This window comes from Osmerus mordax, chromosome 5, assembly GCF_038355195.1.
Source record: "Osmerus mordax isolate fOsmMor3 chromosome 5, fOsmMor3.pri, whole genome shotgun sequence".
Classification (NCBI taxonomy): domain Eukaryota; kingdom Metazoa; phylum Chordata; class Actinopteri; order Osmeriformes; family Osmeridae; genus Osmerus; species Osmerus mordax.
The window spans coordinates 4,156,947-4,171,854 of NC_090054.1; the positions used below are offsets into that span (position 1 = coordinate 4,156,947).

The 14,908-nt window shown below is 45.6% G+C and overlaps 5 protein-coding genes across 5 annotated transcripts; 1 reads left to right on the forward strand and 4 right to left on the reverse strand.

The window, feature by feature from the left end:
* Positions 1-1,270: 1,270 nt before the first annotated feature.
* On the forward strand, positions 1,271-2,969 carry LOC136943376 (uncharacterized). The gene is made up of 4 exons (XM_067236662.1): positions 1,271-1,512; positions 1,622-1,809; positions 1,933-2,151; positions 2,322-2,969. The coding sequence occupies exons 1-4, from the start codon at positions 1,418-1,420 to the stop codon at positions 2,726-2,728; spliced, it is 909 nt and encodes a 302-aa protein (XP_067092763.1). The 5' UTR covers positions 1,271-1,417; the 3' UTR covers positions 2,729-2,969.
* A 2,246-nt stretch (positions 2,970-5,215) lies between these two features.
* Positions 5,216-5,686, reverse strand: LOC136942706 (histone H2A). Its single transcript, XM_067235676.1, has one exon. It carries the CDS (start codon positions 5,674-5,676, stop codon positions 5,290-5,292), a length of 387 nt encoding a protein of 128 aa, XP_067091777.1. The 5' UTR covers positions 5,677-5,686; the 3' UTR covers positions 5,216-5,289.
* Positions 5,687-6,224: 538 nt separating this feature from the next.
* On the reverse strand, positions 6,225-7,152 carry LOC136943018 (histone H1-like). Its single transcript, XM_067236146.1, has one exon. The coding sequence runs from the start codon at positions 7,130-7,132 to the stop codon at positions 6,524-6,526; it is 609 nt and encodes a 202-aa protein (XP_067092247.1). The 5' UTR covers positions 7,133-7,152; the 3' UTR covers positions 6,225-6,523.
* A 2,861-nt stretch (positions 7,153-10,013) lies between these two features.
* Positions 10,014-11,488, reverse strand: LOC136942992 (histone H2B). The gene has a single exon (XM_067236091.1). The coding sequence runs from the start codon at positions 11,124-11,126 to the stop codon at positions 10,752-10,754; it is 375 nt and encodes a 124-aa protein (XP_067092192.1). The 5' UTR covers positions 11,127-11,488; the 3' UTR covers positions 10,014-10,751.
* Positions 11,489-11,686: 198 nt separating this feature from the next.
* LOC136942708 (histone H4) lies at positions 11,687-12,366 on the reverse strand. Its single transcript, XM_067235678.1, has one exon. It carries the CDS (start codon positions 12,353-12,355, stop codon positions 12,044-12,046), a length of 312 nt encoding a protein of 103 aa, XP_067091779.1. The 5' UTR covers positions 12,356-12,366; the 3' UTR covers positions 11,687-12,043.
* Positions 12,367-14,908: the final 2,542 nt, after the last annotated feature.

Sequence of the window (14,908 nt, forward strand, 5' to 3'; positions counted from 1 at the left end):
AATCCACATATGTCAAACTAAAGGCCCGCAGGCCACATAAAATGAGGTGGCGGGCCACATTTGGGAGCTTAAATGGTCTATTGAAAAAAGTCTACTCTGCTTTACAGCGTGCATTGACCATAAACTACATCTCTCACAATGCATTTCGATTAGGCTATGTTACGGCAGAGTGACGACATACGGCCTCTAGAAATCAGTGTTCAATGCAAAGTTCCAAGTTTAACTGTGGGTGAAGGCGAGCATGGTTTGAATGAAAGCACTCCAATGCAGCCGGTTCTGCAAACGTACCCCATGTGCATTTTCACCCAAGGTCCTTGGGCATTCAACCCAAGTTGGTATCGCTCTCGAACTTGGTTAGAGTACTGAGCCAAGCGATATGCATGTTTGTGCTTCCCCTGTCGACAATTTGGAGCCAGAAATGATAAAGACATCACCTTCACTAGACAAGGTTTTACCAATTGGAAAACGGCAATGTTTATTTTACATAAAGCTCAAAAAGCTATTTTGCGCTCTTGTGAAGGGCAAAAAAAGTAACTTGCACGCTATGCACGCTAGCATTAACTGTGGAAGTCCCTATTTAGCATCACATCAAACTCAGAATACGTCCTAGGTTTCGGATAATCCCAGAATGTTTACAACACCTGGCTCCGCGCCTGATTAACACCCGGATTGATAAACTAAACAATTGTATCAATATAATAAACAATACGATCCCTTTCCGTGATCATGATACCCCCCAGAAATGTTCACTGCACCCCCAGTCAAAGCAGGCTGCATCCAGCCCTGGATGGAAGGCAGTTTCAAGAGAGATGGGAAAGCGAATACATGTTTGTGCTTCAAGGAGAAAAAACGGTATGTATTTTGTGTTAAATGAGGCGATGTCGATCGTTAAAGAGTACAATCTCCATTGGCATTTTGACACCAAACACAGATAATAATGCCACATGTATCCTCCAAGAAAAACTGCAGATTGTCCAAGAATTTAAAGGCGGACTGCAATCGCAGCAGAATATGTTCACAAAAGCTACAGCTAGAAACAATGTTTTTACATCGTAGTTACAACTGTCCCTTTGAGGGCAACCATAATGCTGAAGTGGCCCTCGGTTAAAATGAGTTTGACACCCCTGGTCTAATCGGTGAGCTTGATCAGCTCGCATTGACGAGTAGTGGATTAACAATAATACTTGTGTTTTTGCTCTAGTGGGACTTCAATGTTCATCAATGTCTATGTTCTGTTCATTTTTTAATTGGTCCAGCTATATATGTATATGATGCTATATTTATATATGCTATATTTATTGTCATTTCTTTCACGGTTTATTTGATAGCCATATTTATTTATGCATTTACTTACCTATTTATTTATTTAATTTTGAATCACACGGCATTCCATAAAAAGGAGGGTGTGGCACATCACATGGCCCATAACAGTTTTCTGGCCAACCAGCATTATCGAATGCGATTGCCAAAGGTTTTATTGGCCAGAGCTCTAATGCTGGAATCCTTGATTGAGTAAGCATCTTCATTTTACACAAAACAACACGTTAATTAAATCTCACAATTGTGTACCAAGTTGTCCTCATTTGTCTCATTTTATCCTTATTTTCCTTAATCTTTAAAGCACTTCAGAGACCTGCCCTCCACCAAGTAAGGACGAACAGCCTTCCGAGCCTACCGAAAAAGACTTTTCTAGCTTCATCACCACATTCCCAGTTTCCACAGAAGGCCAGCCACCAGGAAAAAGGAAGAGGGTCACTGCAGGGTTCCCAGAATCCTCCCAGTATCTCCAGAGACGGGAACATCTGCTGTGTAAGTACTCCAATCCATAATCCATAACTGTGATTACCAAATCAATACATTACTTACACATGGCAATTTATTTAGTGTGATAAATGACTAGCATGACTGATGTTATTTTATTATTTCTGTCAGCAAAATACATCCATCAGAAACCATCAGTCAGGAAATTGGATAGGCAGATTAAGAAGCAGGGGTGGACAGCCAACCATCCAACTCCAGAAGAGATCCGGCAGATGTGGAAACCAGCCTCCAAACTGTCCATTGAGGGTGATGCTCACACCTTCAAGAAAACAATTCAGCAGAATTGGAAAGGCCTGGTCATCCAAGACTTTGGTGGAGAGAAAGGGTTAAGTAAGAAAACCTTTCATTTTTCTTGTAAGGGGATGAATATGAACACTTAAATTATCCTTTTATCATGTTGGGCTCCACCCATAAGAAAAACTTATTGAAATGTTTGCCAACTGTAATATCTATTAAAATATTTTTATCTAACTCAAAATGTTATCTTCTCTTTATTACAGGAGTGGTTACAACTAAGCCTTTTGCCGAAGGTGCAATTGTCTGTGATTACCATGGAATCATCACCACAGCTGCTGAAGGGAGACAAATGATGAGCCACAACTCAGAAGAAGACATGCGTGGCCTGTTTTTCTTCAGAGCTGGGCAGATGGAACTCTGCATTGATGGCCACAGTCCATGTGAGTGTCACGGAGCCGACACTTTTGGAAGAAGGATCAAGCATTCTTCCAAAAAGAGCAACCTGAAGCCACTTCACTGCGTCTTCAACACAGGAGAAGGTGAAAAGCAAGCCATCCTCTTCAAGGCTGTGAAGGACATTGACACAAACACTGAACTTTCTTTTGACCACGGTGCCAAGAGGAAGTTCTTCCGAGGAGAGGGCCTGGACCTGAAATGGCTGGATGAGTAGAATAGTCATGTCGATGACAGGACTTAACATCTTGTTGTTACAACATCAACAGTCCCAGTGTGTATCCCAGTACTGGATACCTGCTGGAACTAACAATGCATGTACATGTATGTAAATAGTTGTTAATTGCATTCATTTTTTAACTCTTAAAAAAAGTGTGCATTCATTATTTTGTAAATGTTTTATTAAAAAAGACACATGCACACTTATGTTAATAGTTGCATGATTGAATACATTTTGTACTCCTATATTTCTTTCTTGGTTTTATTTTGATGTTGTGAATTATTGCTTTTGAAAATTCAATTTAAAATGACCCCAGCTTGAGCATGTGAGTAGGTCTTACCTGTACACCAGGCCCAGCTGAACACAAAAAAACAACAAGGGCAATAAACACATGTTCACTCTCATTGAGAACATGTCAGCTCAAAAGGGTCAATTAGGCCCCCAGACTCTCAGCTCACATTGCCCTGACACACACTTCCAGGAGTGAAGGGAAAATACTTGTAGAGGCTTATGTCGATAGTTTTTTGGTCTATTTTTGATGCAGTTGTGTTTTATAGGTGAGACTCAACAATAACAAATGAACTTCAGTTCATTTTACTTTCTGGCAGGGTCACAGACAAAGGTCAAATCTAGCACAAAGGCCCCTACCTTAAATAGACTACCAACGTGATATCATAACCGGTCTAGGAATTTGTACATTAAAGATCCTGTAAAGTGGACCTGAAAACTAAGGGTGCTTTCACACCTATTAATCCGTTTGCTTGGTCCGAATCAGTGGATGAGTTGCTACTTTGTTGCATTTTTCATTAGTTCCGGTTAGTGTTCACACGGTCCTGTTTTAAGCGAACCAACGTGTGTAAAAAAACAATGACATACTGTCGTACAGGTTGTTAATCTATTGGACAGAAAATGTGTGAGGGAAAATCACTTTCTTGTCACGAACAACAATGGAGCAACAGTAGCGTATTGCGATTGCAATACTATCTTTAATTGTTATGATTTGGTGTTGCACGACCAAGTTTTTTGGGTTGCTCGTTGGTCTTTTACTCAGGATTATATCCAGGTTATCAAACCATAGGAATTATTTTTTCGACGAGCTACCACTTTTAGCTGTCAACGTTTTTTAACTTTGAACCAACATTGGTCCACCGTGCAACAATGACCCTTTATTTCAGTATATCACTAAATAATTTTAATTCCTCACTCTTATGTGTCTCCACAGGTATCTCTGCAATATGGTCATCAGCCCATATTTGCCGAAGAGCCTTCACTTCATCATTCCTCCACGTTTTCCCTAAAGTAATTTCGCTGTTAATGAGTGGCACGGCTGTCTCCGCCAAGTGTAAATTCCCTTTTTCAACCCACAATGCACTACATTTTGGTTTGCTTCGTGGAATAGATCAATATTAAGTGCGATTACGTTCAGACCTAAAGCGAACTGAACCATGGTTCACTTGGAACCGGACCGAGTCCCGTCTTTTTAGGGGGACCATGGTTCGGTTGTTTGGTCCGCACCAGAGTTCGAATGCGTGTTCTCACCTCTCCAAACGAACCGGACTATCAGAGGAAACGAACCATGGTCTGATTGAAACGGACCAAACATGTCAGGTGTGAAAGCACCCTAATTTTAAGTTTGCCACACCACAGAATAATGTGTTATTAACTACCCATCCAAATTCGAATGAAAAAATAACACCGACAAGTATGTTAAATTAGGCTTTGAAATCGTGAAAAATCAGCAGTCTTCTCTGCTTGAGACTGGGGGGGGCGTGTCGCCTGAAGGAGCTGAAGCTCCGCCCCTCGCTGCCTAGCTACGACCCAGATAATGGACGCTACGTCAAGCCGAACAAAACCGTATAGAATTACAATGTATTTGTTCAATGAGTGAAACATACATGCATATAAATGAAATGTTCCCCTGAGCTGTAACAGTAAAAAATGGACACCAGACAGTGAGCTCTCCAACTAGGCTACTTTTAAGACATTAGCTACCATTTCACCAAAATACCATCATTCTACACCGAGTAGCCTAATATCAATTTAGCGGTTTTCACTAACTCATACCAGAGATACCTCTGCTATTCATTCGAATTTGGATGGGTAGTCAATAACACATTCTTTGGTGTGGCGAACTTAAAACTCGTTTTCAGGTCCACTTTACAGGATCTTTAAATATGTATTGTAGTTCCATTTAGAGTCCACCAAACTAGTCACTTGATAAGAATTGAAAGACAATGCGCTTTTGAAGAGTGTAGTGGGTGGCTCTTAAAAGAGCCTTTGGGGAAATTTCCAGACTTTCTGTAAGGAATGCATCCGCTTCTACAACGTTTGTACGCGGACATGCAGCTTGAGCAGCACAGTAAAACATTTAGGTTTAGTGGCGGAACTTAATGAAGGGGTTTCAGTGTGGCTATAAGTGTTGGTTTATATATGTATTGTAGCTTTCCTTTAAAGAGTCCACCAAACTTGATAAGAATGGAAAGACAATGCGCTTTTGAAGAGTGTAGTGGGTGGCTCTTAAAAGAGCCTTTGGGGAAAGTGAAACCAAGGTTTAGTCTTTACTTGGCCTTAACGGCCTTCTCGGTCTTCTTGGGGAGAAGGACCGCCTGGATGTTGGGCAGCACTCCACCCTGAGCGATCGTAACGCCACCGAGAAGTTTGTTGAGTTCCTCGTCGTTGCGGACAGCCAGCTGCAGGTGACGGGGGATGATACGAGTCTTCTTGTTGTCACGAGCCGCGTTGCCGGCCAACTCCAGGATCTCAGCAGTGAGGTACTCGAGCACGGCTGCTAGGTAGACGGGTGCGCCAGCTCCAACACGCTGCGCGTAGTTGCCCTTGCGGAGAAGCCTGTGGACACGACCCACGGGGAACTGGAGCCCGGCGCGGGATGACCTGGTCTTGGCCTTAGCCCTGGCTTTGCCTCCGGTTTTGCCTCTTCCGCTCATTTTCCTGATATTTCTGTTCAAACGAGTAGTGAAAAGCGTCTGTCGGAGTACAGACTTTATAGGCTAGCTGATGGTAAACGCTTTCATTGGTCACAATGTCGGTTGGGTCTTGATCCAATCGTAGGTGGCGACAAACTCGGGGGTGGAGCCATTCTCTCTCCTGCAGAAGGCGCGTTTGGTCGCCTTGTCTCCCTCCCCTCCTCACCTCTCTTTGTTCATCCAGTCGCTCGGCGCCAATCACATGCATTAATGTGGCATGGATGGATGAATGAATGCAAAGTCCACTATACAATCGTCAATCGTGTAGTGGCAACAGTTTCATATATCCACATACATATTTATCAGAGATATAGGCCTAGAATTATCCAGTTGGTGATAGTGGTTTTAAATTGGATTTGCACCCTTAATATTCCAGGCAGCTTTGCAATTTGCTAATAGCAGAAGCACCATTTATATGCAGCTCTACAGTTCCACGAAGCCCTTTCACCAATGAAAGTCTCATGCAACGTATATTTTTCAAATTAGCTAGCTGTATCATGTTCTTCATCTGTCATGGTTTTCTCGCTAGATTATCCCAAATGGGAAGTGCCATTGCAACTAGTCCATTTGCTTTTTTGTATCTTATTTATCATCGATTTAGCTAATGTCTGAGACCAAGATAATTTAAGGTGCAACATAAAGTTCCAAAGACTCCAAGTTAACTAAGCGTTATGAAAGACCATCATGCATGGTAAAGTGTTTGGTAGCCTACACGGGCAAACGTCATGGTCATCATGCACATTTCAGGACAGGTGGGTGGCTCTTAAAAGAGCCTTTTTTTGTAATACGGACAGACGCGGACTAAGGTTTACTTCTTCTTAGGCGCTGGTTTCTTTGCCTTGGCTGCCTTGGGCTTGGCGGCTTTGGGCTTGGCTGCCTTCTTGGGGCTCTTGGCCACTGTTTTCTTGGGTGTTGCGGGCTTCTTCACCTTCTTGGGGCTCTTGGTTGCCTTCTTGGCTGCCGCGGGCTTCTTAGCCTTCTTGGGTGACTTCTTGACAGCTGCGGGCTTCTTCGCAGCGACCTTCTTGGGCTTCTTGGCAGCAACGGGTTTCTTGGCGACTGCCTTTTTGACTTTCGGAGCGGCGACCTTCTTAACGGGCTTCTTTGCCTTGGCCTCCGCCTCCTTGTTAATCTTAAAAGAGCCAGAAGCGCCCGTCCCTTTGGTCTGGACCAAGGTTCCTTTGGTGACGAGGCTCTTCACTGCGATCTTGACGCGGGAGTTGTTCTTCTCTACGTCGTAGCCGCCGGCCGCCAGGGCTTTCTTGACCGCTGCCAGGGACACGCCGCTTCTCTCCTTGGAAGCGGACACCGCCTTGACGATCAGCTCGCCAACGCTGGGTCCAGCCTTCTTGGGCTTGGCTGCCGCCTTCTTCTTGGGTGCCTTTGCAGGAGCGGGAGCTGGAGCGACTTCTGCCATGTCTAAACACTCGTGGGACGTGTGCGATTTGAATGTGCGAGGCTGCTGTTTAGCGCTGCGGCGATCAGAGCGCTGGCTTTAAATACAACATGAGAACTGTATAGACTCAACCCCCAATCCCGTTTCTCTCCGTTGCTGCTATCCGTTGACACTTGTGTTTTCTCCCGGTGAACAACGGGCTAAAAAATCCCTGTTGGAATTGAGCTGCGGTCTGGAAGTAAATCGGGCAGCAAGCAGCCTTTTCAACGTTCAAAATAAAACGGTATGTGGACCGGAGGCACTCTATGTTCTGTTGTGGCCGGCTCAAATCATCGCCGTTGTCCTCGCGGAGGGAGCTCTGCGCACCGTGATGTTTATGCCATTTGCCCCCAATAGTATTTAAAACGGCCGTCGTGGAAAACGAGAAAACGTTTTCCAGTGAGCCAAATAATCTGTCGAGAAACGTAACTGTTTTAGAATACGCAGCTGGGGTACCAGGGGCTTAAAACTGGTCTATTTTGGGAGATACAAAACACAGTTTGGGGCTGTGGGCCGGAGGTTGAAGTCTGGGAAATCTTGGTCTCCCTCCCCTAGTTTTTCATCTCCAAGGACACAATCCTTACTGTAAATCTTGCAGTAGCCTACTGTAAGACTTGTTACTTGTTACTGTGAGACTTACTGTAGCCTACAGCGTGACTGTATTCCGTGGATGGTGTGTGTGTGTCTGGTCTCTACCTGCTCAGTATGAGTCGGACTCGTCAGATCCAGTACATGTTAATATCCATGCTGTTGGTGATGGGGAATGTATGAGTCGTAAGGACTTTTCATTTATTTCATTAGGCTGGACAAGTGGTTGTATTTAGTTCCTAATAGCCTGTTTGTATGATGGGCTGTTTAGGAAATTATTCAGACTGTCCTCACACAGACACATACACGTTCACACACACATCCATACGACTGAAAACTCACATCCACATTATGTGAAATCCTCGCACACACTTTGAAACACATTCACATGTGAAATGTTCACACACTCATTCGTACTACTGAAAATGTACATACACACATATTAAAAGCTTGCACGGACGCATGGGAAACACATTTACACACGCATATGAAATGCTCAAGTCTTATAAGGATGAGTAAGAAGCTTAGAGAATGTAAGAACATTTTCAATATATCCGGAAGTCCAGTATTGCAATTTTACAGAAACATAAGCAAAATAACTTTAAACTAGAACAAACCATTTTAAATACTTGGTGACCAAACACACAGATCTAGAAAAGTCAAGAAAGCAAGATTCTGGAATTTGATCGAGTGCAAAGTTTTTTTGCTGTTGCTTCAAGACATAATACCCTAAATACCCTGCCCTAAAATGCACCCCCATGTAATTTCTGTTCTGTTTAAACCAGTATCAAATAATTCTTACTGTACATTGAGGGGACTAGTATGAGTAAGCAGAGTAAGTTTCATGCATGTGGCACTTTCCTAGTCAACAGAGATGGGAAGTAACAAAGTACAAATACCTTCTTACATTTACATTACAGTTTCTTACATTACATATAGTCATTTAGCAGACGCTCTTATCCAGAGCGACTTACAGTAAGTACAGGGACATTCCCCCCGAGGCAAGTAGGGTGAAGTGCCTTGCCCAAGGACACACGTCATTTTGCACAGCCGGGAATCGAACTGGCAACCTTCTGATTACTAGCCCGATTCCCTAACCGCTCAGCCACCTGACTCCCACTTCTTACTGTAGATTTTTCTAGTATCAGTACTTACAGTTTTTTTTCAAATGCTTGGACACAAATTCCTTACTTTTCACACAATTTCATAAACCTGACACTCAAACTCCAGAACTACACCTCAAATAGTCAAAACCATATGCACATTTTGGGCCTTTGACTCAGTTTTCAATTTCATAAAACACTTTTTGCAAAACACAACACACAATTCTCCACGTAACACACACAATTCTAACAGGAAGCATCTTGATTTCCTTTTTCAAACATAACCAATCAAAATGCCACAATAATTCATCAGTGCCTTAAACAGGCTCTGGTTACTCTAACTCCTCACATGTGCAAACACTCATTGCTTTACTCAACACCAACCAATCATGGCTTTAGAATAGGCCTATACATAGCCTAATTTGAGTTGATTTACAGTGGTGGGTATGATTTGAACCTTTACTGTAGAAAAGATAACAGGTATGTAACAATATACTGTAATATACACATGTTCTAATGTACACATAATAGCTGTTTCAGCACAACACACGGTATACTATATACACAAACATACATTTTAGCACCCATGCATCCATTGACTGCAATGCACTGCATGATTGGTCACAGTCCGGTGGATTACTGTATCATACCGTGCAACAGTACAGTGACGAAGAAGACATTCTGACAATATTGTAAAAAATAGTATATATTACTGTATTCTTCAGTTCATGGCACACAGACACACCATTCCGTAATCGCCTTTTTCAAAATTAGGTTTGGTTTCTGTCCTACTACAATCTTTCTTTTGTACTGTGTAATACTGTATTCACAACCACAAATGCAACAGTAAAAAAATAAGTTTAGTTTCAATCTTGTTTTTGTGTTTACCATGAATTTGTGTATCTTGTACAGAAATGTACAAAGGAGCTCATGAAAGAAGAGCTTTAGGTTTTGAATAACTGTTTGTATATGATATATCCAAAAATGTAATATAATCGCAAAAGTGTTTGCAACATGAGACAAATTTGTGCTTTTGAGACGTGTTTGTGATATTTTGAATGCAGTGCTTCATTTTGCAAGAGAAGCGAGGCATTTTGCATTTTGTGTGTGCAGTTGTTGGATTTGTGTGTTAAGTTTTGAAAAAATAGGCAATACGCATTTGAAAAAAGTACTTGATCTGAATCAGAATAGGTTTTTATTGCCATGTAAGTTAACACAAACACATAATTTACCATGGCAGGAAGGTGCATACAATGAACATATGGATCTTTTTTTTTATATAAAAAAAAAAGTAGAAAAAGCATAATGTATAAATAACAATTTAAAAGTCTAATACTAAAGAGCTAAACATGTCCTAAAGAGCTAAATAATATACTAGAGCTAAACAATATATATTTTATATAAAATAAATATAAAATATGAAATGAGTCGCTTCTCTGTCCATTCGCGCCACAGGACGCTGAAGTCTCGCGCCCGATGACATTGCAGCCACGAGATTCTACACAGCTGCAACAGTGGTGCCGTCGGTACATGATTACTATTTATTTATTTTTTACTGCCATTTTATGCACTTATTGGATATTTACATACGTTGAAAGAATGATCTATGATAAGCAAATGTATCGATCATTATGTGATTAACCTGGGCTACACAGGCATACTGCAAAGACAATTGTTATTGAGGAATCGTGAGTGACGTTACCATTGCACTGTCCTTAAATGATTGAAACACTGTACTTTATTTGTTGGGTTTGCAGAATAACCTGTCTGTTCACGGCAGTCAATAGTTGCTTCATATAGCATGCAGCAATGTAGAAACATTCAAACAAGTGCGATGGACTTCCTCAATTGTAGAGACCAGTGGGTGGCTCTTAAAAGAGCCTTTGGGGTGAATTTGAAGGAGAGCCCGTTTACTTAGAGCTGGTGTACTTGGTCACGGCCTTGGTTCCCTCGGACACGGCGTGCTTGGCCAACTCACCGGGGAGCAGAAGGCGGACAGCGGTCTGGATCTCCCTGGAGGTGATGGTTGATCGCTTGTTGTAGTGAGCCAGGCGAGACGACTCTCCGGCGATACGCTCGAAAATGTCGTTGACGAAGGAATTCATGATTCCCATGGCCTTGGAGGAGATGCCGGTGTCGGGGTGGACCTGTTTCAGTACCTTGTACACGTAGATGGCGTAGCTCTCCTTCCTGGACTTTCTACGCTTTTTCCCGCCCTTTGCGGCAGTCTTGGAAACGGCTTTCTTGGAGCCCTTCTTGGGCGCGGACTTTGCTGGCTCAGGCATCGTATCGTTGCTTCTCAGAAACGGATGATTAGAACAGCGGCTGGTTACCCGGTATATGTAGCGGGAGACATGCAAATGTTTAGGCACGCCTCCTGCTAGTTGCTGCACTCAGCTGGGATGTGACTTTCCCGAGCTATAGTGAAATCTACTGCGCGTGCGTGGGATTTACCGCCCCCCCCCCCTTTCCCTTCAGTAATCATGACTCAACCTAGTTATGAAAACTGAAAGGAAATATTCGAAGCCTTTTTACACTGAAAAATCCTCAGCCAATCAACTTCTTCAATCATTAATGTCACAGCGGAAATGTTTGCTGTATGCTTGGATGAGATGGGGTTACTCAAAGCAAATAACTTATATTGTTCTTCTATGCTCTTTGCTCAAAGCTAGGAAGTTGCGCCAAACTCCCTCAGCAGTTTACCGCAGTACAACGCGAGTCAATGGTACCTACAATAGTTTTAATAAAGTACTCATTGAGCAGATGCTAGTATCTCTGGATAAGAGCGTCTGCTAAATGACTAAATATCTAAGGTGATGCACAGTATAGGGTGATTTGAACCTGACACATCTCGGTCAAACGCGCTCCCCCTATCCGGCTAATAGAACCCATTTATAGATCCCAAGCAGCCTATTAACAGTTGAAGTCTGAATAATGAACCGCTTTACAAGAAATACCATTGGCTCAAATGCGTCGGATACAGCGTGACCACCGAAACACTGCGGACGATACTATGCTACTGAAGTTGTTCATTATGCCTTTATCTAGTACTCTAAATGTACAAATCATTTCACAACCTGAAATCTAAAAATTTTAACACCCTACACCCAAAATATGGAAACAAAGTCTCTGATCTGTAAGACGTGGGTGGCTCTTAAAAGAGCCTTTGTGTTGAACCTCGGTTAATGCACTTCTGGATGTTTTAACCGCCGAAGCCGTACAGAGTACGTCCCTGGCGCTTCAGAGCGTAGACCACGTCCATGGCGGTCACGGTCTTTCTTTTGGCGTGTTCTGTGTAAGTCACAGCGTCACGGATGACGTTCTCCAGGAACACCTTCAGCACACCGCGTGTCTCTTCGTAGATTAAGCCTGAAATACGCTTCACGCCACCGCGGCGAGCCAGGCGGCGGATGGCGGGCTTGGTGATGCCCTGGATGTTATCACGGAGAACCTTGCGATGACGCTTGGCGCCTCCTTTGCCGAGTCCTTTACCTCCTTTGCCTCTTCCTGACATTGTTCTACAAACCTGTAGTTTACACCGATGAGAGTAACTAGGCTTGCTCAGAGCCAGGATATTTATGTTGTGTAAGCGGACGTGAAGGAGGCCATTCCCTTATTTGGAGGGCGTTGCAATGGGAGGGAACTTCAGTCAGAGAGGGAAAATATGTATATTTTACGTTTCATTCATTTAGCAGAACTAATCAGACATATTTGTACATATAATTAAATATTTTACATCCGTTAAGCACCAATCTTGAAACACTTCAGAGATAGCTAAGACACGCTCACGATCGTGCATTTGAACGATTTCTGCCGTTCTATTTCGTGGAGCTCCGCCCCATAGGGGAGCTCTGCTCCTATTGGTTTACCCGCTGCCTAGTGCAGCTAATGACTGAAGATCAAAATATACACACACCTGTCACTCACACAGGTGCCCTATATAAGAGGGTGACAGCCGTCACTCATCCTCCCAACAAATTCAGCACGGGTTGCTCGAATATAGTGGCTTGAAGATTAAAGAATATCTGAAATGAGCGTTTCCATTCCACCGCTTCCGCGCAAGGCTCTTTTAAGAGCCCAATGCTGGTGCCGTTTCTTGGAGGCCGATGGAGACCACCACGAATTCTGTTTCGTGTGCTTGGGACCTCGGCATGCCAGGGACGGTTTGGTGAACCCTCCTGTCTGCTTGTCGTGCGCTGGCCTCTCCGTTTCGGAGAGGCGGCTGCGTCACGACTTCATTAAGGTGGAGGAGCCCCTCGAAGATGTGGTCTCTGCTCTGCGAGGAGGAGAGTTCAGAAATTGAGGACTACCTCGAGGCGGCTATTGAGGGGCACGCGTCCGGGCGGGACCCTCCTGTGGAGGCTTTCTGCCCAAGCGTGTTGCGTTCAACCCCCCCCCGCACTTCTCTGAGGTAAAAGGGCGCGAGTTGACCTCGACCTCAGAGGATGACAAAGAGCCGGCCCACGCCCCTCCCGTCTCCTCCGCGCTGTCTTGCAGGGCAGACTTCCCGTCTGTCATCGCGAAGGCAGCCGTAATCATGGGCGTTCACCTGCCGGCCTCTCCTCCTGTGGAGGAAGATGACCCGTGGGATGTTGGCCCTCATGCAAAACACAGTAAGGCCTCGAAGCCCTTATGCCCCACTGTGCCGAGACTGGCAGACTATGTAGAGGGCTCATGGGATGCGCCATTGGTGGCTAACGGCCCGGTCAAGGCGCTCCTCCCGTTCACGAAGGTGAGCGGGCTGGGTGAGGCAGCGAAGTCCGGTCCCCCACCCTTGGAACCGTCCCTCGTCGCTTACCTGGTGCCAGGGGCGAGCGCTTGGATGACGGCGAGGAAGGCGACACTGCCATCAGCCCGGGACAAGCTTACTGCCTCTCTGGCAGACAAGGCGTATGTCTGGGGTGCGCAGGCAGCGGCTGCCTCTGGGAACGCCGCCCTTCTGACGGCGGCGGTCTCCAAACTCTCCACGGAGAGGCCTGAGGGACTGTCGGCCGAGGAGACGTCGTGGGTTGCCAGGATGGCATCTGCCGCGCTCCACCTGAATCAGGGGGCAGCGATTGCGCTGCCAGGGCGATGGGAAACAGCGTTGTGGTTCATTGCCACCTGTGGCTGTCGCTAACAGCCATGAGGGAGGCGGACAAGTCCGCCCTGCTAAACGCTCCCGTGGCTAGCGAGGGCCTGTTCGGACCGGCTGTGGCGTCAGCCTCCGAACGCTTCTCGCGCCTGGTGGAGGAGAGGAAGCACCTGCTAGGGCATATGCCCCTGCAGAAGAAACCTAACGCTGCTCCCTTCTCTGTTTCCTCCGGTGCCTCGCAAAGCAGGAGGAAACGAGCTCGCCGTCCGGTGGCGCGAGCGGCCGCTGCGACGCAGGCTGCTCCTCCCTCACCTGTTCCACCCATGGCTGTTCCCCCCGAGAGAGCGGGTCACAGCCGCCCACCTAACGCCAGCTGGCGTGGTGGCGGAGGGGGAAGAAAGAGGAGAGCGTGACTGGCGGCGGGGACCGAGGCTTCGGTCCCCACCCCGGTCTATCTGAATGAAGTAAAGAGGCTTGGACCTCCACTTTCCGAGAGAGGACGAATGGAGGTTGAAACCGTCCATCGTGTCTCTGATCTGGGCATGTTTCGGCCGAGCACAGGTGGATCTGTTTGCGTCACGAGCCAACACACAGTGTCTTCTGTGGTTCTCGCTGCGCGCACAGGACAGACCTCCGCTTGGAGTCGATGCGTTCGCGCACCGTTCCTGGCCGAGAGGTCTGCTATACGCATTTCCACCTCTGGCCTCCATCCTCCCCTTGCTGGCTCGGGTGAGGTCGGACGGGCTGTCGGTCATTCTGATAGCCCCCGATCGCCCCGGAGCCCCATGGTTCCCGGAGATGATGGGGATGCTGGTGGGCGGGCCTTGGCCCATACCTCATCAGACGGATGCGCTCTCTCAGGCCGGAGGCCTGGTGAGGAGCCCCCCAGTGATCGGAGGCCCACTTATGGCTTGGCTACTGAGAGGGAACTCTTAGAGCGCAGGGGTCTGTCTGATGCTGTCATTCAGACCATTCAGAGTGCGCGCGCACAAT